The 27,991-nt window shown below is 37.4% G+C and overlaps 1 protein-coding gene across 4 annotated transcripts in view; it reads right to left on the bottom strand.

Moving 5' to 3' along the window:
• The window catches only part of GABPA (GA binding protein transcription factor subunit alpha), a 34,410-nt gene that overhangs the window by 6,114 nt on the left and 305 nt on the right, over positions 1-27,991 (bottom strand). The window contains exons 1-8 of one of the 4 annotated variants that reach the window (XM_055313424.1): positions 27,701-27,834; positions 20,960-21,062; positions 18,017-18,161; positions 14,426-14,510; positions 12,173-12,418; positions 4,389-4,583; positions 1,305-1,358; positions 216-356 (exon numbers count right to left, since the gene is read on the bottom strand). In XM_055313424.1, coding sequence (XP_055169399.1) covers positions 216-356; positions 1,305-1,358; positions 4,389-4,583; positions 12,173-12,418; positions 14,426-14,510; positions 18,017-18,161; positions 20,960-21,036 — 943 coding nt within the window. In that variant the 5' untranslated portion in view covers positions 21,037-21,062; positions 27,701-27,834. Of the gene's footprint in view, positions 1-215; positions 357-1,304; positions 1,359-4,388; positions 4,584-12,172; positions 12,419-14,425; positions 14,511-18,016; positions 18,162-20,959; positions 21,063-22,306; positions 23,168-26,981; positions 27,124-27,700; positions 27,835-27,991 lie in introns of those variants that run through there. The other 3 variants (XM_055313425.1, XM_055313428.1, XM_055313426.1) reach the window with 3 other exon arrangements.

The raw sequence follows: 27,991 nt of genomic DNA, 5'->3' as shown, positions 1-27,991 counted from the left end.
GTGTTGACCACAGTGTTATGGGTTAATAGCAGGCAAAAGGCAATAAACAGGTTCTCTGGTTCATCCCTCAACCATGCTATAAACAAAAATTCTTATAAATGCCATTTACATACTGCCAGAGAAATAATCCACATTCATACTTTCATACAGTGAAACAGGACAAAATACACGATTTGACAAATTTTATAAATACCGTAAGATAATGCAAAAAATACCCGTTCTGTTCCCAGGTGAACTTCTATCTTCTCCTGAAATCCTTGGAGCTCTTTGTACTTTCGCTGCCTTTGCACTGCTGTTTATGACTTTAATGGTGGTTGGGGTAGCAGACTGCACTGATGCTGGGATAATCTGCACAGCTGCACAGAAAAACAAGGGGAACATTTTTTCCTTTCTAATACAAGCCACGAGAAACATTACTGACAGAAAATGCTGTTAGTTTCATTAATGCCCCTCCAATTAGCTCAACAAAAGGCCTTTCAAAAAAACCTTACTCCACAGCAGTTTTGAACAAAATTACCAAAGAAGTTCTGAGGATAAAGTACGATGTTTTCATCATGGGTTATGAATCTGAACTGCAGGAATAAGAGTTGGTCTTATTTTGGATGAACTTAGTGGTGTATATACGTTAGACAAAGAATGGTAAAAACATTGATTTAAGAGTAATTCTTTATTAAAAGTAGTTTATCAAATGCTGGGAGAAAATGTGGACACATAAGAACTCACAAGCAGTACCAGTGAGAGTACCAGAGCCTCTCCCCACTTTATGGAAAGCTGTGCTGGTGGTCCCCAGTCAGGTTGCAAGGGTGGAACCCCTGCGATAAACCAGAGGATCTCACACATGTTTTTACAAATACTCATTCCATGATATTCAGAGTTTGAAAAATAATAGCAGTGAAAATGAGTGAAATCAGACTGCAAGTACCAACACAAGTCTCTGTTACACAAAAAAAGCAAGTTATAAAAATATGTGTAGTTTATTTAATCATTTTACCCAAAAAGTTTAAACAAGGGTAAAATAACGCTATAAAGCGTGGTTGCCTAGGTGGTAAAAATATAAAATATACATAGAATAATAAACATTAAATTCAAAATAATCATTTCAAATGGGATCTACAACAGGTAAACTTGATAGTTTTAATTCTTATGGTGTACACAGGTGTTAGTTATACTTTAATTCTTGTTATATTTAAAATATTTCATAAAAAGTTTAAAAATTAAATTTCCTTTTTATTACCTTGCAGTGCTGAATTAAAACAAAATTTCTTACTGACAAATGGGCATATATAATGGGCATGAGTACTCACGTTGATCAATTGTAACTATCTCATTCATCTGTTGTTCTTGGCTTGCCAACACATCTGAAGAACACACACAAAAATTTTTGTTTACACTTAAACCCAGAAATGCAAACTCAAGTTAGTAAAACTCAATCTAAGTAACCAACCAAATAAACAAAAAAGCAAAGCATTGAAGAAAACTTACTGGCACAATAATCTCAAAAATACTTAATAGTCACTTTGCAAGGAAAAAGATACTTTAAGAGAAGTAGCCAATGGAGAGCCAACTCTTTTAATGTTAAGTTATTCAGAGAATCATGGTCTTCTGAACATAAATATCTATATTTATCTGTATGAAACCATTTAAAAACATGGAAATCTTCAAGATCAAATCAAAGTTGAGAATGTACATCACACTGAAATTACTTATACATTCATAGATATACATTCTCAGTCAAGATGACTGAGAGATCTTCAGAATGTACTATTCTAACAAACTGAAAAGTTTTGAATAAAATCACTTAAACTTTTTAAAATTAATTAATTATTCATGAGAGAAACAGGAGAGAGCAAGAGAGGGCAGAGACACACGCAGAGGGAGAAGCAGGCTCCGTGCAGGGAGCCTGACATGGGACTCGATCCCAGGTCTCCAGGATCACGCCCTGGGCTGAAGGTGGTGCTAAACTGCTGAGCCATCCGGGCTGCCCTCACTTTAACTTTAAAAAAAAAAAAAAAGATTTTATTTGAGAGAGAGAGAGAAGGAAGGGAGAGGGAGAGAGAAAATTTCAAGTAGACTCCGTGCTGAGCAGGAAGCCTCATGATCTCACATCCCTGAGGATCATGACCTGAGACGAAATTAGGAGTCGGATGCTTAACCGACTGAGCCACGGAGGCACCTGCAAACTGCTTTAACTTTATAATGCTCCTTAAAGATAGCTAAATTTTCAATAAAATTGTAGTGGTCCTAAATGTCACAAGGGAACAAAATAATTTAACAATGGCTACAAATCTAGCTCTCAACATCAGAGTTACACTGTAAAAGGTCCTAATATAACCCTTTAGAGGTTATATTCATTCCATGCCTTCCTCATCTGTTACTATTCCCTACTCAAATACTATTCTTTGTTTCTTAAACGAGAGTTCCTATTTCCCAGTCTCTAATACTTCAGTCCATTTATTTAGGGCCCATAATAGATTGGATGCTTTTCTCTTGAAGCTGTACCCACCAGCAACCACCTGTGCAGTTTGAGTCCTAGTGCCTGGGTCCTGAACACAGTCCTACTTAGGGTGCCATGCCAGGAACCAGTTCCAGACACACAGAGCTGGAAAGGGCTGAGCAACTGAGAAGAGGTCTAAACCCTGTCAGATGGGGGCTTTCCTTAGGGGTTTATATAATCATATGGGACTAGCCTCAGACAGATGCTGGTTCTGATCTTAGCACTCATTCCTGGGCTCTGGGACTTTGGTAAATTACTCAAGAAACTTAAACATTAATTTCCTCAAGTTTAAATGAATTATCCCCATCTACCACCTAAATTAGCTGTTACAAAGGATTAAAGGAAAATGTTTTCAAAAAGCACACCTGAAACCTTTCAGTAAGCTGAAGATTCTACTGTTTCACCCAGATTCCTCATTCTGAGCATTCTCTCCACTTCAAGAAAATGAACAGATACACAAGATTCCTTCACTCCCTATACTAGGAAAAGGTTCTGGATGAGCTTTAAAGATTGATAAGTGCTAGGAGAACCAGAAAGAGACAAGAACAATAAAGTGCTGCCCTGGAGGAGAGCACAAAACCCCCCAATTTAAGAAAAATTATACTGGAACCTAAGCAAACTATCTTTGTCCTAATCCTGACAAGTCCCTACAAGGAAACACTTCAGCAAAAGTGACTCACATGTTAAAAACCTGAAAAAATGCAAGAGTTTTCCTTATTTATTGGAAAAGCTCTGTAGAAAATAAAAACCTGTGAAATCAAAGGACAAAACTTCAACTAGAACATTTATTTACCTAATAAGAACAACTGGAAATAAATCTTGTAAATGTAATGAATGCAGTAAGACTTTCAGTGTCAACAGACACTTTTCACCTCTAATATTTAAGAGATTCCATGAAAGAAACTATAAATATAATCAATGAAGGAAAGCTTCTCCCTCGAGCTCATTTCTTATTTGGCAGCAGAGAATGCACCTCAGATGAAAACCCTAAGCCTTCAAATACCTGTGGAAAATCCCTCCAACCAGAGATGCTCCTTTACTGGGCGCATAAGAGAACAAACCCTACCAGTTACTTTTTTACCCATAACCATTACAAAAACAAAGTCAGCGTCTGTCCTGTTCACAGATTCTGAAAAGTATGTGGGTCTGGCTAGCATTTCTGGCCCGCAGAATGGTGTTAGGGAACAGGATATTGCTGCGATATTTTAACAGATAGTCACTGAAATACAAGACAGATTAAAATTCACACAAAATAATTTACATTTATTTGAGTTTTTTTTTTTTTTTTTGGTCAGCCAAGAAGTTTCTAATTTCTTTATATAGTCAATCATAATAATAATGTCTGTGGAGCCAACATGGAAACACTTATAACCAGCAGACTTCAATTCAAGACAGAGGACTGCATACTTCTTTCTCTCTTAAGATCCCATTCAATTAAAAGGAATTTTAGAAGATTTCATTGAGGGAAGAAATCAGTGAACAACTTTAAATTTCCAGAAGATGAAGAGTAAATAAAAGAACTGATGAAACAGAAGTCAATAAACTGGAATTTACAAAGAGAGCTAAGTGTGGACACAGAATCTTAAGAAATTGGATTCTCATGTTTGTCAGTCTGGTTTTGAATCCTGACTGCCACTTCCTAGCCATGTACCTTTCTGGGGCTGGCTCTCTAAGCCTCAGTATCCTATCTAAAAAAATAAGGAAAGTAATGATTTGGGGCATTAGCAGAGAGATTGAGATAATATATATAAAGCTCCCACACAGCCTTTAACAATTAATAGGTGCTATTATTGCTATTATCATTGATCACAATAAACAATGAAGACAATGTTATAAAGAAATAAAGTTAAATTCAAGCTAGAGTGCCAAATAGATAATAATTCAAATTTTATACATTTTCGGAGAAGTTCCAGATGACTCCACAGAATTTCTCCCCGAGGGACTCGCTGAAAAAAGTCTTCTTGGTTGAGACTGCATAATTCTCTTCCGGAAATGTTGAGCGTGGTCAAGTCTATATCAGTCATGCTGAATTCCTTCATTACCCAAACCACCCAATGCAGGACTTGGTCCGTGGACCACTGTATAGGATCTAGAGAGAAAAACAGTACCATTAGCCTAGTCCTATCTTAGATATTATATAAATTCACAGTTAATTTGTCAACATACATACACACATATACGGACAAAAATCCAGACAGGTTTTTTTCCCAAGTGAAATAAACTCAAATGAAATAAAAAGATTTTTAATACTCTATTTTCTCCTCAGCTCCTTTTCAATTTTTCAATCTAAATTTTTAATGAATTCACCTGGTTTTACATCCGTTAGTCTGGATTTTTATCAAGAAAAACAATGTAAAATTACTCTCCAAGGGTCAACTCTAAGAATAAAATGTGTGATTATTCTGGAGACTGTTATTCTCTGTGATTATTATTCTCTGTGATTATTCTGGAGTATGTTATCTAAGTTTGAAACATTACTTTTTAGCAGTGTATAATTTGGTGCACTGAAAAAAATAAACTGTAAGGGGTTTCTGAGGAACTAAACTTATTTCTCAAAATGTGCACAACATAATCCTTTCCTTTTGCTTCTAGTAAAAAGCTGGTGCTCCTGTATTTACCCTTTAGCAGCACTTATAATACAACATGCAAATTGCATGTTTACTCAGCTATCTTTCCCTGCAACACATTAAGGTCTTAAATACAAGGACTGTATCTTATAAACCACTGTTATCTTTAGAATTTACCACAATGCCTCATGCATAGCATAATTTGTTAAATCTATGAAAAATAAATCCAAAAAGTCATTTTCTTCATCATTTTTTACTATCTAATTGAATTCACAAATAAAAAAGATGGCCAACATGTATACATATTTCATTGTATCCCTGGGACCTAACAGATTATTCTATCCAAATAAATTTAATAAATACTGGCTGACTTAATTTTGGTATAGGTATTTTTGCATGAAAAATATGATCTATCCAAAAAGTATTGGTTACACACCCCTAAGATGCATGCTATTTAACTGGAATATGTGGGACAAAAAAAAAAAAAAACAAAACATTTAGGTACTTATCAAGAACCAATTGATAATAAAAAAGGAATCAAACATAATATAGGATTGATAGCCACATAACTGATTTTTAATTTGATCTTTTCACAAAAATGTGAAAGGGAAGATTCTGAGAAGATGGCAGCAAAGTTTTTTAATGCCTCTGAATGCACACATTAAAAAAAACCCACTAAGAGCAAGAGAGCAAAACCAAAAATCCATGTACATTTACAATAAAATCAGGTGACAAGATATCCCCATGGAAGCCAAAATACATCCAGGTAAAGACAAAGCAGTAACAGTTACAGACTTTCAGGGCAGCAGTATCTATTCAGAAGAAGGCAAAGGGGGAATGAAGCAAGAGCCATCTGACCCATTCTTCATTCTGAGCACAGGAGAACCCAAACACAGCCAAGAAGTTTTCATTGAAAGCAGAATAGTCCAAGCTAATAGGAGGAGCTCAAATAGTTTTCCCCAATCTAACAACAGCTGAGTACAAAGGTCATAGTAAGGCTTAAAAGGGGTTGGAGCAGTGCAGCACCTCTGGGTTTTTCAACCGGAGTCACAGATCATCACATCCAGGAGAGGGGACCACAAAGAGGAGAAACTGGAGGGAATAGAATCTAAACTGAGTAGCACAGGAACACCAAGTAAAAAGACAGAGAAGGTCCAGATAAAAGGGGGGTAAGGGAACAGACAGGAACCGAGAAAGCAAGTGGTGCTATTTTTTTTCTTAAGTTTTGTTTATTTAAGTAATCTCTATACCCAATGTGGGGCTTGATCTCATGACCCCGAGGTCAAGGGTCAAGTGCTCTTCTGACTGAGCCAGCCAGGCACCTCTACTGGCTCTATTTTTTAATACTACTTGAAAATAACAGATGAGAGAGTTTTGGGAGAATAGATCCCAGTAACAAAAGTCTACAAACTGAAGACAGACTCTCTGTACTTCCCTTTCCACTTGCAGAATGCAGCATTCACATACATGTCAACCCTAAATCCTTACCCCAACCTTCTACTCCTGTCAGATGTTTGGCCAATTCTTCAGAAAGTTAATCAGGAAAAAGATCTATACATACTGACACTTGAAAAATCTTTTAATGAAATGACTATTACCCCATTTTAACAGTGTCCAGTCAAGAAAACCCCTTTCAGAGCTTCAAACTAGTTAGCTTTCAAGTTATTCACTCTTAAATATGAAAAGATCAACAGGGATAGTCAGATATTTGAGAGACTAAAAACAAACCATTAAACAAAGAAAAATAGAACCCAGAAGCAGAAATAATGCAATAACAAAACATAAATTTTTTTTTTAATTTTATTTTATTTATTCATGAGAGACAGAGGCAGAGACACAGGCAGAGGGAGAAGCAGGCTCCATGCCGGGAGCCCGACCGACGTAGGACTCGATCCTGGGACTCCAGGATCATGACCTGAGCTGAAGGCAGCACTAAACCGCTGAGCCACCCAGGCTGCCTGATAAAAAATTATTATAGTGAGGTTTTAAAAAAATCAATATATTAAGAGATGTAAGAGAAAATATAATATCCATGAAATCAGAATGTTAATATTCTATACCCAAGCTATCAAAAGGAACAAATGAAAATAAAGAGCCCTTGTAAAGTAAAAGTAACTATAGGTTGTTGTATAAAGACAAGAAACTTGGCAGAAAGTTGTAGAGATAGATACAGAAATGACAAATGGAAGAAAAAAGATAAAGAGGGTCAGCCCAGGAGATTCAACAGAAGTCTCAGAAAAAATAAAGGAAAAACACAGAAGGTAATTATCAAAATAAGAATACAGGAAAATTTCCCAGAACTGAAGGCTACAATTCTCTAGTTCAGCAGCTGTCCAACAGAAATACAATGCGGTAATTTTAAAATTTTCTCACAGTTACGCTGAAATAGGTGAAGTTTATTTAAATAATAATTTCATTTAATGTATCCAAATGTTATTTCAACATGCTCAACATAAAAAACTTAAAAGATTTTACATTCTTCTCTCTTTGTACCAGGTATTTTACACTTACAGCACATCTCAGTTCAGACCAGGCAGGTTTTAAGTGCTCACATGGGACTAGTAGCTACTGCACTGGAAAGCGCAGGGCTATGAAATGCTACACCATAACCCATAAATCTACAGCATATGAAAAAGTTGCACAATGCCACTAAACAAAGATAAAGACCAAAGATAAAAAGGAAATCCGAACATCTTCCAGAAAGAAAAAAAAAGGATATAAAAAGGAACTAGAATCAGAATGCTCCCTGAACATCTCACACTATAATAAAACAGAACAAGGCCATACAAATCTTGAGGAAAAATAATATTTCAATTTAATATTCTATACCCAAGCTATCAGAGAGAAGAGAATAAAGACAATTTCAGGTATGTAGTCTCCCCTACCAAAAAAAAAAAATCCCAAAAAAACACCTCCAAAACAAAAAACTACTTTTATTTCCTAGGTACCCTTTCTAAGGAAAACTGTAAGAAATAAAGAGAGAATAATGAGTAAATTGGGAAAACAGAACCAAGAAAAAGGGAAACGTAAGATCTGGAAGATAGATCCAGCATTGCAGGAAAGTCAAGGATGTCTTAGGATGACAGCTCTGTGGTAAGTACACTGAAGAGCCAATCCAGAGATAATTGAGAATCTGGGAAAAACTACTCCTAGGCACAAAACAGACTGATGGAAATGGGAGACAATCTTGGTATGTGTAGAAATGTACACAACTGAAAAACTAAGCCAACTGTTAACTTCAGGAAAACTAAAAGTTGTCAAAATGCAGTCACGGTTATATGAGAAATTCTCACAGTATAGAAAAATAACTAATGACTTAATAAGTTACCTAAGAATATTCACAAAATGGGGAAAGGTAAGGTTAAGTTTTATTTGCTTGCAGGAGAAAGCAATGTAAGAGAACTAAGCTACTGCAACGCAATGTAAGAGAACTTCATCTACTTCAACGATTAAAGAAGTGACTTCCTATTAAGAAGTTAATAATGATTTAAAAAAGCAGTAAAGTAGAAAGTAGTTGCAACTGAAGAGCAGGACTGAAGAAAGGAAAACTTTTCATAAGACTTTCTTTCTTTAGGGATCCCTGGGTGGTGCAGCGATTTGGCGCCTGCCTTTGGCCCAGGGCGCGATCCTGGAGACCCGGGATCGAATCCCACGTCGGGCTCCCGGTGCATGGAGCCTGCTTCTCCCTCTGCCTATGTCTCTGCCTCTCTCTCTCTCTCTCTCTCTCTCTCTCTCTGTGACTATCATAAATAAATAAAAATAAAATAAAATAAAAAAAAAAAAAAAAAAAAAAGACTTTCTTTCTTTAAACCAGATTCGACAGACACTTGGTGAGAACATACCCACAGACTGGGGGAGAGCTAGTCAGATACAAATCAACTCTACCTGTAATACTTAATTTTTATGTCAATACATAATACCTTAAAATGTTAATACTTAACAATTCTGGAAGCCAGAATCATAAGTATATATCTTTATTTTTAATTATTCAAACAACTAGAAAATAAAAATAAATAAGCACAGTCATCTTTTCAATATTTCTGTTTAATAATGGACAAGAATGACTTTAATCTTACCTAAGTCAGTTTTAACATATTCCCACTTGACCAGACTTCTAACTACTACAAATTCATTAATTTGAGTTTCATCTACAGTTTTAAAATGTGAAATAGTTAAAAAAAAAAAGCAACAACAACAACACATAAAAAAAATCAGGAAAAATCTCAGTGACAGGACTGTACATATATGAAGGGGTGACTTTAGGCTCCTGTCAAGATATTAAGTTGATATGTGTAAAATGAATTCAGGGAATTATGAATCAATATTTCAAGGAGATTTAAAGTAGCTATGACCAGTTAGGTCTATTTCAATTTTGCAGAGAATTAAGCAATTTCAAAATGACTACCCTTAGGTGCAGACACAGAAATGAGAAACAACAGGTTCCTAAGAAAATAGCAATCAAATTTCTAAAACTTTCCAGTTGCTAACAATTTCATGACAAAAACAAAAACAAAACCCAGTGATTTTTAAAAAGTCTTCCTATACCTAAATAAACCTCCCGTGCTTTAAAAGAGCTTTATTCTAAGTAAATGATACCCCTGGTAGGAACTATGAGTCAGAGTTTATAATCTTACTCTCTATAATTCATTTTTATATACTACTCTCCATAAAAGATTCTGCTACTAAAGGGTTCTTGTTCAAAGTAGTAAACTATAAAATAGTATTTCAAATGTTTGTATGTTTCCTTCTTTCCTTCTCACTGTATTTCTCCTCTCTGAGGTGACTCCAAACTCACTAAGAATAAGCACATCCATGCTAGCTTCTACAAGTCACAAATAAATAACAATATTGTCAACCACATATTTGAGGAATGACGCTACCTGATGCTTTGAACTGAGCTTACCTTTTTTTTTTTAAACTTCTTTTTTTTTTTAATTTATGATAGTCAGAGAGAGAGAGAGAGAGAGAGAGAGAGAGAGAGAGAGGCAGAGACATAGGCAGAGGGAGAAGCAGGCTCCATGCACCAGGAGCCCGACGTGGGATTCGATCCCGGGTCTCCAGGATCGCGCCCTGGGCCAAAGGCAGGCGCCAAACCGCTGCGCCACCCAGGGATCCCTGAGCTTACCTTCTTATGCTCCAATTAAAACCCCCTCCTGGCTTCCTTCATCTATCTTTCTCCTGCTAGTGCCAAACCATTTTATCTACAAATACTCAGGTTACCAACAACTCATGAACCTTCAATAATTATTTATTCCCCCAACACTCTTCCCATTTGCACCCCCTCAAAGGTTAATATTCAGTTTTTTCAACTTCAATAATATCTATTTCCTATAATTCGGTGTCTCTTAACTCTAGTTACTTTTTTGGAAATCTACCAATGAATCTCTGATACCCAAATTTAACAGATACTACTCAATTGGCATTCTTCTCTTTATCAGCAATATGGCCACTCTTGACCATCTAAAACCTTTTCAGTTTCAGAGACATGATATAAATTCTTCTCTTCCTTCTATCTTTTCAGCTATTCCATGTTTCCATTCCTTTTCCTCAACCTGAAATGCTGACAAGATTCAGGCTTTAAAGTGTTCCATTCCATTTCATCTCTCTCCATCAGAGACTGTATATGCTTTTCCAGCTTCAAAACAAACTCAACACAGCTAAGTCCCAGAAAATATCTTTATCTCGCTCCAGATCTTGTGTACCTGAAAATACTTTCTGGCTACCTTCAGTTAAAATATGTACTATTACTTCTAAAGGAAGTACTACCAACACTTATCCTTGAAAAAAATCTTTCCAATATCAGACTTCCCCACCTTCCCCACTTAAGCACTGGAGGGCACAGCCTAGCTTTCTTATGTACTACTGAAAGCCCAGCATTTAATCTGATGCTTGGCGTATGTGGTTCACTAAATACGTAATGAAGATATAACCAATTCTCGTCAATATGATCATTCCCCTAGTCACCCAAACTTGAGAAGTTCCATCAGTCCTTGAATCTCTCCTCTCTACCCTCACGCAACCTATCAGCCAGTTGCTCAGCCCCATCACTGGTTTCATTCATCTCTTCGCACATAAATTATTGAGTCTAGGCGAACCTGGACCTTTACCACCTAGACACATCTCATCTATAACATGCTCCTATTTTCCCTTCATTCAGTCTCTATCTGTTCCAATGTATGTCATATACTACTGCTACATTCATCTCCCATGGTCACATCCATCTATCAAAGCCAGTTCTATAATGCTAGAGAGTAACTCCACCAAATCTTCTTGCCACTCCTGTATACTCACTCCTACGTCTAACTTTTGCATGCACATGTCCTATCTGAACTGTCCTCGTCTGCTCAACTGTTTATCTATAATAAACCTTTCCCCAATGTTCACCAGGCCACTGCAATCCCTTTAAGATTATTCTTTCCTCGGGATGCCTGGGTGGCTCGGCGGTTGAGGGTCTGCCTTTGGCCCAGGGTATGATCCTGGGATTGAGTCCCACATCGGACTACTTGCAGAGAGTCTGCTTCTCCCTTGGCCTGTGTCTCTGCCTCTCTCTCTGTCTCTTACGAGTAAATAAATAAAAAAAATCTTAAAAAAAAATTATTTTCTTTTTAAGATTTATTTATTTATTTTAGGGAGGAGGGGCAGAGGGAGAGGGAGAGAAGCAAACTCTGTGCTGAGGCAGGCAGACTGACTTGGGGCTCGATCCCAGAACCCTGAGACATTGACCTGAGCCAGTCAAAAGTCATATGCTCAACTAACTGAGCCACCCAGGTGTCCCTGATCCCTTTGAGATCCTAATAGCACATTCTCTTTATATAAGTTACTGACAGCTTAAAACCATGCTACTTTTTATGGTATATATTTCTTTTCATTTATTTTCTCTCTCTCCAATTACATTGAACAGTCTAAAGACAGTATTTTTTTTTTTTGTCTTCTTAGCACCTGGGATAGCATTTGTTCAAAGGGGATAAAAGGAGAGATACAGAAAATCAATATTCTTTCCAAAAAGAAAAATCTACATTGAAAAGAGATTATAACTTATTGACTCTAGTATCTTCTATGTCAAGTTTAATTCTTATTGTTCTACTTAACATGTAATTAAGTATTTTATTACCATAAGGTATCCCAAGACGTTCCTGCTCTTTCCTATAACCTTCCAGAGCGGCAGCCCATCTTGTCACTTGTTCTGAGGTTTCATCTGAAATAGTTGTAATGTGCTTTGTGCCATCGAGAGTTATTACTTGAGCTTCCTCAACAAGATGTGCTTCAGCTTCAGCATGGTGGGCATCCGGATCGATGACAACTTCAACTGTTTCCGCAGGCTTTACAATTTCAAGGATGTTTAGCTTAGGCTCAATTCCTTAAGAGTGGGATAAAAAAAAAAAAAGTAAATATACATGAAAACAAAAAAGCCACTAAAAAATAAAATTCAGTTTAGTTTATATGTTCTCAAAAGGTAGAGCTAATGCTCTCTTTTAGACATAAATACAATTATTCACTAGAATTTCAGTAGATAACAGTATGTGTTAATATTAATTTCCTGATTTTGATAATTGTAATGTAGTCATAAAAAAGAATTCCTTGTTTTTAGAAGACACATACACTGATGCATGTGTATGTGGACAGAAGGAAATCATGGGACAAAAGAAAATCATGTCTGCAACTTATTCTTAAAAATAATGTGGGGATTGGTGGATGGAAATAAAGCTACATGTAATAAAAGTTAACATTTGGAGAATCTAGGTAAAGGACATTCAGGAATTTTTTTACTACTCTTGCAACTTTTCTGTTCATCTGAAAGAATACAGAAAACACCACCGCCATACCCAACTACATATAAACATTTATTAGAAAAAAAGTACCAGTATGGATTAGAAAATAAAAACCAGACCAGCGAGAATATAAATGAATGGTTACCCACATGTAGAATTTTTAAAAAGTCCTTCTAAGCAAATTAAAATAATTTACTGGCTGTTTTTCTTTTCAAAGGTCAAAGTACATGTTTTAAAAATGAATAGGCACTAAGTTTGTTAGATTAAATTCACATTACTAACTTCTGATTTCCGTTTTCAATTGAATGAATCAACAACCCCAAATTCTTAAGACAGTCACAACAGAATAAATTAGCCCTGTATAAAATCATCTCGGATACTTCCATTAAAATGACAGCTCTAAGAAACTAGCATATTAGTTAATATGATACTGTTTGGTCACTGATTCTGTTATATAATCTGCATTAAATTTAATCAAAGTGTATTTGAAAGAAAAAAATAAAACTTAAATCCTCTCTGAAAGCCAACTCCATAATAAAATGTATTGCTACAATTTATTACATGGTATAAAGATAAATCACTTTTTTCAAATATACCTGTAACGTTTGAAAAAATTTTTTTCTAAGTTTTATTCTGAGTCCCCACTCAAATTTCATCAAGTCAGCTCTTCCTAAATACACTTGCACTAAGAGGTCACTAGGCTTTCAAAGATAAAGAATTTCTTTCTTATTGCCAATGATAGTCAGTATTGGGGAAACTGTAGATCAGGAGGGGATAACTACCATTCTTTTTTCTAAGACTATGATTTGTGAAATCCCATTATAAGCAATATGATATGTACAAACATTAAAATTGATCTAAAACTCTGGCCAGAATTCCTAACCAGGTACATTTTTAAAAACTAAAATTTAGCCTGTGAAAATTAGTTTCTTAATTTTCTAACTTTTGTACTTACACAAGATTAGTAAAATACTGTGATGGATAGGGCTGACTGAGTCACTCAATATTTTTTGCAAATTCCACTCTCCTGTGCTAAACTGTAGGGACTACATTTCCTTGTGGCGAGGTTTCCAGTCGTGATTCTGGCTCTAGAATCACTGGCATAAGCCTTCTATCTGGTAAGGAGTTAAGGGACAAGCAGGCACCTCACACCCATGTTTTGGCTAGTGTGGATGACTGTGAAGGCAGCATGGTTCTAAGCTCACAGCTATAGTGATGGCTTTCAGATCTGGTATTTTCCAGATCGTGGAAGGGCAGCAGCTTCTTTGGCAATCCAGTTCTGCAGTGTTGCTAAGGTGTTCTGAGAAAGTCAACCAGAACCCATTCTTCCAGTTCTCTTTACCTTACAATATATCTTTCCCTGAGAAAAATAGGTAGAATATGTCATACAAAAAAAAAAAAAGAATATGTTATACTATCTCTGCTTCACCCTGACAGATATAATAATTAAACCAAAAGCATGAATATTTGACTACAAAATCACATTAAGTAATTTGGACAACCATCCAAAATACCCAAAACTTGTAAAACTGAGTTCTCCCATATTTAAAAAAAATGTGACTTAAGACTTTTAAGTAGTTATAAAAGTAGCTTACCTTGGTAAGAAATTACCTGTACACTAAGTTGTACAGTTCCATCTGTCTTTACTCCTTGGTCAAATAAACTTCGTTCTGGATCCAGCTAAACATGAGAAAATAATTAAGATTACTTTGGTTCAGTCATCAGGTTTAATATAAACGGATGTACTAAACAGGACTTTAATTACTGAGGCATACTAACAAAATTATAAGAACACATCTAATTATCCAAGTTGCCATATCATGTAATTCTTTGCCAAAATTAAACATATTTTAACCGTTATGGTAGTAATTAAGGACAACATAAATTAACCAAATTTATTTGAGGTGATGGTCTTCTCCAGCTCTGGAGTCTAGTTTAGGATTTTAAATAATGCCAAAAGGCAACTGATTATCCTGTAAGTATATTTTAGGCAGAAGATAATTTAACTTATCTGTCATGAATAAGCAAGGATGTTTAATTAACAGGGAGATTTATATGAATCTATTAACATAATTTTTGCCATGTCCCCATTATAACCAATGCCATACATTTAAGACCCAGGTTAACTCTAAACTTCTTGTAATGAAGTTAATAAAGTTAAAGGATTTATGACCTTACTATCTGATCTAGCTTTAATATCTTCAATCATAATTCTATACCCTTTCAGTATTAGTGCTTTTATCCATCTTACCTCCTTACAGTGAATGCATTTCACACAATGGCAACCCGATGACAAAAAATAACTCAGACTTCCAGACACTGTCATCATTTTAAAAGTAGACCTGTACTGCAATTATCTTGAATAATGTATGTATGTATCTGTGTGTCTGCATTCCATGCAGCTGGAGATACAAAGCTCTTCCCACTCCCATTCCCAAGAATTCAGTCAATACTGTAGTCATGGTACAAATATGTTTTCTAGTATCAAAAAAGCCATAAAAAACCTAAAATCCTAAATGATTTTAAGTCTAACACAAACAGGGATAAGACAAACTGTGTAATCCTGCAGAAAGACATGGCAGTTTTACTCCTTAAAAGAAGTCTCTGACTAATGCTTGGTTAAGAACTCTCCTAATATCAAGATTTATTGGGGTGCCTGGATGGCTCAATCAGTTGGGTGTCTGCCTTCCGCTCAGGTAATGATCCCAGGGTCCTGGGATAAAGCCCCATGTTGGGCTCTCTGCTCAGTGGGGCGCCTGCTTATCCCTCTGTCCCTGTCCCCACTCGTACTCGTGCTTGTGCTCTCTCTCACGAACAATCTCTCTCTCAAATAAATAAAATCTTAAAAAAAAAAAAAAAAAAAAAACCTGGTTTCTCCTCTCCACAGTAGACACTGGTATGATTTACTAGAAGCTACAGCATGTGGAACTCTGAACATGAACTCTCAGGTAGTAATGAATATACCAGCTAGTGCACATACTCCTCAAATTAGCACAACCCTGCTACTTTCCATTGGCTTTCCAGTCAGCATTCATCTGAAAATACAGAAGCATCACCACAAGCAGCAAGCATTCTGACTCCAGGTGCATGTGGTTAGTCGACATGAAGAAGAGAAACTGCTAATCTCACATTCTTTATGAGGAGAGGAAGGGAGACAGGAAGGAATGCAAAATGCCTTAGGTCCTAGGCTAGCTTGGAATTCCATGATAGATGAATTATGTGAATTTCCATTTATGTAACTAAATGTTTATGGAGAACTTATGATGTGTTGGGTACTTTGCAAGTAATACTTTCATTTTGGGTAGAACAAGTATGCTAAGAAAAGCAACAGAAGTTAGAGCTGAAAGGCAAAAAGAAGAGATCAAGTCCAAATTTCCCTTCTTTACATATGAGACTATTAGGTGAAGCCCAGGGATTCTGAGTTAACTTTCTTAAAAGTTTGCCTCAAATGAGTGAAACTTTGAAGTCACACAGGCATAGGTTCAAATTCCCAAGTACCTCTTTATAGCTATGCATTGGGCAAATTATTTAACTCCTTTAAATCTGTTTCTACATTTGCAGAAAGTAATTAAGAATATGCTGATTTCAAAGACTAATGTGAATATGAAATGAAATAAATGTAGAAATGTTCTGCAAGTATTTATTCATTCAGGATAAACTGCCCAGACAGCTCCAGTTAACCAATTTGTCATGGCTGCCTTAGATACCAATCTACAGAAGTTATTTCTCTAATTCCCTGGTTTTGGAACATTTGAGTTATTTTCAATTTCAGCACAACCATACAATTAACAGCTCAGATGTACAACTTTGCTTACCGAGGTGACGATTTCTGTCACCTAATAGACACTAAATACCAGATTACCTTCCAAAATGATTAATTTATTCTCTCCCTGAGAGAAAAGCTTTAAATCCTAAAATTATAATATTAGACCCACATACTTCTCTAATTCTAGAACATCCTCGCCTGCACCACACCCAACATTACTAGACTTACTGAAAAGATAAATGCATGGTTGAGTGGCAACTGAAACACACAAATTTCATTAAAACATTTCAATTTATTCTACATCAAAATCCTATTTGAAAATAATAGATATATGATGATTTGAAATTTTTTTTTAAAAAAAAGGCAAAAAGTCCTACAACATATGGAATAGCCATATGACAAGACAGGCAAAGGGGGAAGTAAAGAGTAAGATAAACCAAACAATCCAAAAGAGGATACACTATGTATTTGTATAAATTAGCATAAAACTATAAAACTCTAACACTTATATGTTCGAGGAAGGTCTAGAGAAACTATCTGAGTGATCCTAAGTTACAACCCTTTATACATGAAAATATTACCTTTCTTCAGAGAATACCAAAAATAAAACAGGACTATGAATATGCTGTAAACATAATATATTATTAAAATACTACTACAGGTAAAATCCTACTGCAATAAACTCCCAAGGAATATAAACACTGGTGTTTAATTTCTTATCCAAAATTCATTACTAGAGCAAATAAAAATGGAAGGGAATGTAAAAATCATTTAGTCAACTTTTCTCCTTTTAAAGATAAGGAAACTAATACACAAGAAGCTAAAACCTAGTTAGAAACAGAGTATGAGGAGGACACACTTCATCCAGGTTCCAAGGTCAGTATGTTTCTCATTACTTTATGTTTAGGCACCGATTCACACTTATTTAAACTTATTTCATATTTGTTAAAGTAGAAAGCAAATGTTTGATTTAGTACTCAAGATTTTTTTTTTTTTAAAGCAGGCTACACACCCAATGTGGAGCTGGATGTGGGGCTTGAACTTGTGATGCTAAGCTCAAGATTCAGATGCTTAGCTCACTGAGTCACCCAGGTGCCGGTAATACTCAATCTTTTAAATATAATTTTAAACAGAGGAAATTTTACTGCAAGAACTTTTATTTTTAAATGCTTAAATATTTTAATACAGGTCTAATTTAGTTATAAAGACTATAGCTATAAAGGCAAAATGCTAACAAAAAACATTTCAGGGTGCCTGGCTGGCTCAGTGGGTAGAGCATGTGACTCTTGCCCAGGGGGTTGTAAGTTCGAGCCTTACATTGGGTATAGAGATTACCTAAAAAATAAAACCTTAAAAGAAAAAAAAAATCTAAGGCAGACTTAAATGCTGAAATATAAATCTCCAAAGAAAAAAATATTACCTGGATATCTTGCAGGCAAATTTCATGAGCATCCAAAGAACACTGTAGTCTTGGTTCTAGCAGTTTCTTTAAATTGCCTATTGGCTCATTGATGTCTATAGCCTGGCTTACACATTCAGCTGGGGTGTAGGTTTGTTCAACAATACTAAATATTAAAGGACATAATAGTTAATTATTTGTACCTTGGACATTAAAGTAACAATATGCTGAAACCAAAATTCAATACACATTTCTGGTCTTTGAAACTCATTTCTGCATAGACACCATTCATAGTGGTAGGCCTAACACCAACTGGTATTGCCAAACTGAACACTACATTGCAGAAAAATGCGAGCTTGAAATTTAAAGCACCCTTACAAATAGATCTCCTTAGATATATATATATGTATACATACATACACACACGTTTATATATGCCTATCAATATGTATACATACACACACACATTTATATATGCCTATCAATACTGCATATACAATATTTAAAGGGAAATGTAAATGATACATTTTCAAGTTATTTTTAAAAATTTTAGGCCCAGAATGGAAAAGTCTCCTCAAAATTTGTATACCATCTCTACTAATCAATTTCCTCTCCCAACACAAATAATGAGGTATGAAACTAAGTTATATAAAATACTTACAATTTAATATAATCTGAGAACTACTGGTTATAATACAGTTCAACATTAAAAAAATTATATTCCTGCTTTGAAACTCTGAGACACTTTTGTATTGTTATTTCATACTTTGAATTCTATGAAATCATAAGTTCCTTAAGTGTAAAATCTTTGGCAAATAATTTTACATATTTTTTTCAAATCCTTATACGGAGTCAAAGAGAAGACAGACACCAAATAATATCTGCTAAATTGGTGAATCTGGAATTCAATTAAGATTCACAGCACGTTTACTTTTAATATGATTTAAATCTCATTTGTAGTTGTCAAAAACAGCATTGTGTATTTAAAAATTTGTCAAGTTCCATTTTCATATAAATTCCAAATATAATGCGATATATGCATGAAATTCAATAAATGTATATAGCCTAAACTTTTTCTAATACTTTAAAAGTTTATAATAGACCATTCATGGTTAAAAACAAAGATTAGGGCAGTCCAAGTGGCTCAGTGGGTTTAGCGCCGCCTTTGGCCCGGGGCGTGATCCTGGAGACCCGGGATTGAGTCCCACGTCACACTCCCTGCATGGAGCCTGCTTCTCCCTCTGCCTGTGTCTTTGCCTGCCTCTCTCTCTCTGATGAATAAATAAATAAAATCTTAAAAAAAAAAAAAAATAAAAACAAAGATTTTTAAATAATAGTAAATTATTACTATTATTTTTGTTACGGTAAAATAATTGGGTATTTCAGTTAAGCATTTCTACCAAATTCTTTAGCTATAGCACAATAGGTTATGTTTTTTTTCTGTAACAATCATTCTTTTTTTCTTAAAGATTTTATTTATTGGTGCATGAAAGACAGAGAGAGAGAGAGAGAGAGAGAGACAGAGGCAGAGGGGAGAAGCAGGCTCCATGCAGGGAGCCTGACACGGGACTCGATCCCAGGTCTCCAGGATCACGCCCTGGGCTGAAGGCGGTGCTAAACCGCTGAACCATGGGCTGCCCCTGTAACAATCATTCTTTAAAAAAAAATGTCTTTTGAAGATAGATCTGTAAAAACTTACTTTATGTGAGCTCAACAGTTAAAAAACTTTTATTTTGTTGCCACTATTTAAACCTTGGGCAACTTCATGCAAAAATCTGAATTTCTCATGAAAAAGCGGATGATCTCCTATCACTGGCCCTAAATTCCTGACCAACAACTATGTAGTACAGCTTCATAACAACAACTGCTTCTTTACAGCTACTCCCGAGGTCAACATAGTAACTATCAATTTCTTTTATGAGACATCTGCAAAGATTTTTTGTAGAGGGCCAAAGAGCAAACACCTTAGGTTTATGTGGGCCATTTGTGTGTGTATACGTAAAAATAAATATATGCACATATATATGTATAAACACATATCCACACATACATGTATGTATCCAATAGTTGGGAGGAGAAAATAGCATACTTAAATATGTTGAAAAGCTCTATTAAAAATTTAAGGTTTTAAATCTCAGCTCCACTCAACACTTAGCAGTCCTGTCAATCTTAGTAATTTTGTCTATTCAACACAGAGTAGTTCTAGACCTTCACCATTCCACAGAAGTCCTCTAACTACTCTTTAGTTCCTTTTACTTTTAACATATTATCTCATCTCCTGACTTACAGAGAAATGTAGGGACCCTTAGCCATCATCTTCCTCAAACTCTTCTTGACTCTCAAATCTCTATTTTGACCCAGACTGTGTCCCTGGATTCTGAACTCATTACCCCTGCTCTACCTCCTTAATGGAGTAATATTCCATTACTATTCCAAAAACTAACACCTTTCACTGCAGTATATACTTAGTACCGTGCACATAACGATCCATATACCTGTATGTCTCCTCAAATTCAACATGGCCTCTACAATAGCAGGCCACATTGTATTTGTCTCACTGTGGTACTTATTCATATACTCCCGACAGTTCCTAGTTTATAGCAGTTAACTTATAGATGTCTATTAAATTATTTCAGGTTATGAATTAAACTCTTTCTGGAATAAAAGTAACCAACATTGAGGAAAGGAAAAAGAATCAAAGAGTGCCCTAGGGGAAAGAAACTAGTACAATCGCTTGTTTCATCACTATTACTACCATTAGTTTAAAACTGTCTTTCCCTCCCAGCTACAAAGCAATTAAGTCAAAGGTAAAAAAGCAATACATTATCCCCCAAAATGCTGAGGTGAGTTACAAAAAAAAAGGGGGGGAGGGGGGAGTGTCTCCTGAAAACTATGGCCTGATTCTTAGTTTTAAGTAGATATACTGATAATTATAAAAAGTAGTAAATTCAGAAAAAAACCAACCTTTCTTCTGTGCACTCTGGTTTCTCTGTCCCATCAATCTCAATTTCTATCAGCTCCTCTGCTTCTCTTTTAGTCATGGTTGGAGTATTTCAAAAGCTCAGTCCTGCAAAGAGTTAAAACTTAAGACATTTTGAAATGATCTCCATAAAAGAAATGCTATATAAAAAGTAGAAATCCAATTTAAATAAAAGCAGAAGAGAAAGTGATCTTCACATATAAAAGAAAATCCACAAATGAGATTTATATGAACCTGACATGACTTCATCGTTCCATGGTTATTTACTGGGATGTTTCTTGGCCCAAACTTAGTCCATATACTATTTTAAGTTACTTCAAAATTAAGTGAAAGGTATGTCACTATTATACAGCATCTCGATCTTAATAATGGATTTAAACCTGCACCTTAAAAATTAACATGGAGACAAATTATAGTTGTTCAGCTAAAAGCTGTACTTTAGTAGCAAAATATACTGCTAAACATTATAATGATTGTGACAAATTAATCATAGCCAGTATTTGTGTTATAAATGACATCTTATAAAGGCCAGTACAATATTCTAAAACAGCAAAATAAAGTAACGAATCATTACAGATATGCACATTATTGCCAATTACATATTAGAATTTTTTATTTTTTAGATGTGGTTTTATGTATTTTAAACCACTGATTTTTGATTCTCCTATGTAAAATTACCTGCTGCTTTAAACTACCATTAATACAAAATCATTGTAATTTTTAAAGTGCTAATTAATGCAAAAAATAGCTGCGTATATTTGCATTTCTTTGTGGCCATTTCTGAGGTCTTCATGCTTTTAAGTTCTAGGTTGTTATTTCTCACTGTCGCCAATGAATTTGTCTTTGGACTCCATATGTATAGTCTCAGTCCAGAGCAGAATTTTCTAAGTTTACTATTACATCTAAGAAAGCACTTTTACATGCTTCTGACTCTTTGACTTATAAGGACATTATCCTCTAAATAAATCTGGTATTGTATTCTATTATTCTCAAAGGAGTCTCCCACTTACAAGATTTGATGAAATGAAGACTTCAGATATCCATTCTAATAATAATAATAATAATAATAATAATAATAATAATATTTACTGAGCACCTGGCACAAGCATTAAAATGCTTTATAATCTTTACAACAGAACTACCTTATTTTGAGTCCACTCTCATGAAAACTATCCAGAGTCTAAGGGAGGCTTGGCTGCACATGGCTCTGTGTTACACTTTAGGTGCAACAACCTAAGTACACATTCTAGGTGAGGCTGAACCACAGTTTATTCAAAGATGGGCTCTATACGCAAACACAACACGAGTGCAAGAACTGCACAGTCTCTAACCTGGGATGCTGCCACAGTCCCAGCTAACAGGTTTCCCTGTTGCTGTGCCGTTGTCCCCACTAGGATCCATTCCCAGTCAATACAACAGCCAGCGCAATCCTTTTGAAAACTGAAGTTACAGCATAGCACTCCTTTGACTAAGAACAGTTACGGTAAAACCTAAAGACTTTGTGGTGGCCAGCAAGGCTCTACAAGGTCTACCTCCATCCCCACCCCTCTAACTACTGCCTCCGGCTCCTACACTAGTGTCATTGTTTGTCCTTGTATCTTCCTGCCCTCCAGCCTTTCTTTGCTCTTCCTAGCGGGTCTGCCTGGCATCTACTTCCCGCCAGCTGTCCTCCTGGCTACATACCTCACCTCTTTGATGTCTCCTCAAATCTCCTTTCCCCAATGAGGTATACCCTTACCACCCCATTTAATTCTGTAATTAGCCTCCTCTTTACCCTTTTATTCTATCTTCTTGTCCACAGCACCTGTCCATTTAACATACTTTATCAATAATTTCTGTATTATCTTTCTCCATTTTACTATCATCAAAGCACAAAGACCAAAATTGCCCAAGAGTGACTTCAGGAACTTAAATTAGTCTAGATTAGGGACTTTGCCAGCTTCCCAAAATAGGAGGAGCTCTGCCGGGTCTCAATTTCTCAAGAACCAAAGTCTCTGGAAGACACAAGAACCCAAAGCCTGTGAATATGCAAAGTTACGTGGCAAAGGGGAGTTAGGATTACCAGGTCATCTTAAAATACAGATTATCCAGGATTACCCAATTGGATCTAACAAAATCACAAGAGTCCTTAAAAATGAAAGAGGGAATCTGTAGAGATCCAAAGTGATTCAAAGCAAGAAAAACACAACGGTCTGCTGTGACTGGTTTGGAAGACGGAGGGAAGGAGTCACAAGCCAAAAACACAAAAAGCCTCTAAAAGCTGAAAAATGAAACAAATTCTCCCCTAGAACCTTTAGAAGAACCACAGTTCTGTTAACATCTGATTTCAGTCCAGAAAGATCCATTTCAGACTTGATTTCCAGAACTATATATAATTAATTGATGGTTTATTTAAGCCACTAAATGTAATTTGTCACACAGTAGTACTAGAAAACTATCTTCTTTCCCGCTTTAGAAGGGCTATAACTCTCCTTAGGTCTCACCATCTCCAGCAGCTGAGAAGCGGGTTTTCTGACAATTTAGTCTCTAAATATCTGGCACCGGAAATCAAGGCTAATAAAAATGGTCTGATTTCCTCCCACATTATCGACATTGCTCTCACACCCGTCCTATAAAAAGGAAGAACAATAAGGGGATGGGGTTCTCCATGTGAGTCGATACACAACATGCACATCCAGCAGACTGCCTAGGCCCCAGCCGACTTTTGTTCAGGATGATGAAAGGATTAAGGATTTTTCTTGTTGTCTGTGGACTAATTAAGTCTTCCCTTTCCCAGTAAAACCTATCCTTTCACTGATGCTATACATAAAATGGTGGATTTCATTCCGAGCACTATAGCAAAACAAGTAATGACCCAGTAGGGACCTACTTACAGGACAACTTAAGCTCCACAAGAGCAAGGATATCTGTTTATAGATGTATACAAAGTACTTGGAATGGTGCCTCATCCTTAATAGCCATTCCATTAATATGTGTTGAAAAGATAAAAGCTATAAGGACTATTATACATCAGATAAAATTGGCTCCAGATGCCTTCAAGGCTTTACATAAAGTAAAACTATAAAGCTAATAAAAGAAAATGGTGGGGATTTTTTTGCAGTCTAAGGACAGAAAAAGATTTCTTAAAATTCCAAACATATAAACCATAAGGACAAATACTGATGGGTTTCATTACATAAAAATTAAGATTTCTGTTCAACAGACAGGCTACAGAGTGGGGAAAATATATTTCCAATATTCAAAAATAACAGGGACTAATAATTGGAATGCAGACAAAGAGTTCCTACTATAAGTTGATAACCTCAAAAAAAGTCAGGACAAATTAGAAAAATAAAGCATAGGAAAAGGAAATTCACATGAAAGCAAAGCAAAACAGCTAAGGATTCGAAGAGATGCTCAAATTCACATCATCCCCCAAAATGCAATTTAAAACAAAGAACTCTAACTGTACACCATGTGTGTTGGTGTGTACAAGGCAAAAACTAGAAATCTGACTACCAGAGTGTTAGTAGGGATGTGAGAATGTAAAAATCCTCTGCTGCTAGTGATGAGGTATGGACAGGTGTAGCTATTTTGGAGAATAATCTAGCAGCATTTGTTCAACTCAAGTATGCCTGTATTTATGACCCAGCAATACTCTCCTTAGATAAGCATTAGACATTCTCACACTGATATAATAGGATGTTCAGGACAGTTTTGTTGGTGATAGGTGGAAGCTGAAGCCAATAAGGGTATCCATGGTAAGAAAACACCACATGCTAGAAAACTTTATTAGAAGGTAGAAATAAGAAAATAATGTATATACACACAATCATAAAAACCGATCCGTATCAGAAAAAGTGAGAAACAGAGTGAGGTTTATAGCAGAACACTTAAAAAGATCACTCATGGGGCACTGGGATGGCTCGGTTGGTTGGGTAGCTGGCTCTTGGTTTCGGATCAAGTCATGATCTCAGGGTCCTGGGATCAAGTCCACCGCGGGCTCTAGCTGAGAGGGGTGTCAGCCTGTGGATTCTCTCTCCTCCCTCTGTTCCTCCCCAATCCTCACTGTCTCTCTCTAAAATAAATTAATAAATCTTTAAAAAAAATCACTTAAGTTTTATTTTTAGGGCTTACACTCATCATCTACTCTTATCTTCATTACTTAGTATTTTTTAAAATTATTATCTACTTTTATCTTCATTATTTTTTTAATTAAATAAGCTCCACACTCAACCTGGGGCTTGAACTCATGACCCTCAGATCAAGAGTTGCATGCTCTACTAAGCCAGCCATGTGCCCCCTCATAGTCAATTAAAAAAAAAAAAGAAGAATAAAGAAGAAAAAAGAAAAAGAAAAATATAAAGCAAGTGCAATTTCTGGGAACTATGGAAAAATAGAAATGAAAAAGTAACCAGAAGCTGAGAAACAGCCCTAAAGGCTTCTTAGCAGGGATAATGGTAGCTGGACTTAAACACAAGCATTAAAACAGGGAGTTGTTGAAAAGATATCCTGTGATCTCCCGAAAAAGTTACAGATTAGTTACCCACAAAGTACCAAATAAAGTAAAAAAAAAAAAAATGAGTCTTACATACTTTGGGGGGGGGGAATCACGTTACTCATTGATCTCTTTTTCTCTCCCTCTAAATCTAGAGAAGCAGTGGAGAGGTTTGGGAAATTATTCAAATCTTTGATACCAGCGCTTGAACGAGTCTTAGCTCTTTTTCTGGAACCAACTCTCCAGAATTCTATGTCAGTTCCTAAGAAAATGGAGAAGAGAACATTACTTGGAGCCTCTTCACCTAAGGTCTGCCTGCCACCCGATGCCCTGGTTTCTCCTAGATTACATCTAACCTGGGGTTCAGAACACTTCTCAAAATGGATACAAATTAACTAAAAATTCCTAGAAAGGCTAGTTTTCTTTAAAATAGTTACATTTATAACTTTCTCTTTTGGAGCCACAGATAAATGTGAGGATTGCATTTTCTTCATTGCGGTGCATGATTAGTTTACAGATGTTAGGGCCATTTTGCCCACTGAAGGAAAATAAAGAATACATAAATGTAAGCAGCACAGTATAGGGGTACCCGGAGGACCGAGGACGCATTTCCCCAAGCTAACAAATACTTTTAAATACTGGAAGAAATTAAAAGGCGTTTCTGATTTTTAAAAATAAAGCCAACAGTCGAAGCCAGGGTGAGAAAGGTTAAAACACTTGGTGACCGCCTCCCTCACCGCCGACTGGTGGAGGGTTTTTACTGTGTAATTTGTTTTCCAGGAATCTAGTAGGCTTGGAAGTTGGAGAGAGACTAAACAGTTTTAACCTAGTATTCAGCCTCCCCATGGTGCCACAACTCACCCCAATTAAACATCTCACTCCTTATTTTGCTACTCCAAGCCTCTACCCTCCCTTTACGGCATGTACATCTGCAGTCCAGGTAAAACTGCCTTAAGCCCACCTAGTGTCAGAGTATGTCTTTAAAGATAAAAATAAATAAATAAATAAATAAATAAATAAATAAATAAAATAAATAAAGCAAGCTTGGCTAGTGTCAGAGTATGTCTTTAAAGATAAAATAAATAAATAAACAAACAAATAAATAAATAAAGCAAGCTTGGCTAGTGTCAGAGTATGTCTTTAAAGATAGATAGATAGATAGATAAATAAATAAATAAATAAATAAATAAATAAATAAATAAATAAAGCAAGCTTGGCTAGTGTCAGAGTATGTCTTTAAAGATAAATAAATAAATAAAGCAAGCAAGCAAGCTTGGAAACCCCAGATCAAGACCCCAAGAAGGCCAGGTCGTTCCCCTAAGGTGGCTCCTACCGAGCTGCCTCATCTCTTCTTAGGCTCAGGACAACACAGTTCCCAGGAATGCCCCCGCCGCGCGGCCCTGGGCTCCCGGGGGACCTCTCTAAAGCTCAGCTCCTCCCACGCGTCGGACCCGGCGTCGCTGCTGGTGGAATCGGCCAGTGGGAACTATCTGGGAAGCGGACCCTCCTCCTAAAGCACCACGCCTCACCTCGCGAGGCGGTATCAGGCACTGTTCTCCTCGCTGCGCACCCGCGCACACCAGGATCCCCAAGTGCACTGCCAACACGCGCAAACGGCTCCTCTTCCAGAACGCAGAGCGCCAAAGGCGCTGGCGAGCTGCATCCACCCATCGTCCTCCCTCCCCTTCCCCTCGACGTTCCCTCGTTTCTTAAGCGAGCTCCCCACGGGCACCCTATGCATCCGTCAGCGGCCTCGGAGCAGCTGTGGGACGGGTCTGGAAAGGCCGCCGGAGGGGAGGGGAGGGGAGGGGAGGGAGGGAGAAGCGCAGCGCTGAGCTGGCGAGGAGACCGGCTCGGCACCTCCCTCGGACACCCCGCGGCGTCAGGCTCCGGCCAGACCGCGGCGACCGCCGGGGAAGGCCGGGAAGGCCGGGAAGGCCGGGAAGGCCGGGAAGGCCGGGCGGCAGCGGAGAGCGCCTCGGGCGGCCCGGCCCGGCCCGGGGGCGCGCGGCTGCCCAGGGGCCCGCGCCGCGCGCCCCTCCCCTCCGCTCCCCGCACTGCCTCCCCCGCCCCTCCCCACCCGGCTCCCTCAAGTCTCCACGAACGGAAATGGGAGTCACAGCGCCGGGGACCAGCGGAAACAAAACACAGAGGCGGCCGCGGGGGGGCCGCTGCGGGTGAGGAGGCCCCGGAACGAGGCCGGCCCGCGCGGGCCCGCGCTCCCTCCCGCCCCCGCGGCCGCACTCACCCGCTCCGGAATCCGCCCCGTCGCCCCCACCCGCGCTCCAGAGCCGGCTGAGAACAGCAGGGGCGCGGGCTCCACGCGCAGCGTCTCCCTGAGTAAGACCCGCGGCTCCCGCGACCCGAAGTGTGAGGCCCCTGGGCCCTTCCCGCGGAATCGGCGCTGAGAAACTCCAACCCCCCTCCCGCCTCCCAGGCACCCCCGGGTCCGGGACTACAACTCCCAGCAGGTTGCGCGAAACGAACGCCTGAGGCAACGGAGGCTCGCGAGGCACACGGGAGCCCAACGCCCCCACTC

This window comes from Nyctereutes procyonoides, unplaced genomic scaffold (assembly GCF_905146905.1).
Source record: "Nyctereutes procyonoides isolate TBG_1078 unplaced genomic scaffold, NYPRO_anot_genome, whole genome shotgun sequence".
Classification (NCBI taxonomy): domain Eukaryota; kingdom Metazoa; phylum Chordata; class Mammalia; order Carnivora; family Canidae; genus Nyctereutes; species Nyctereutes procyonoides.
This window is presented reverse-complemented; position numbering and strand designations above follow the sequence as displayed.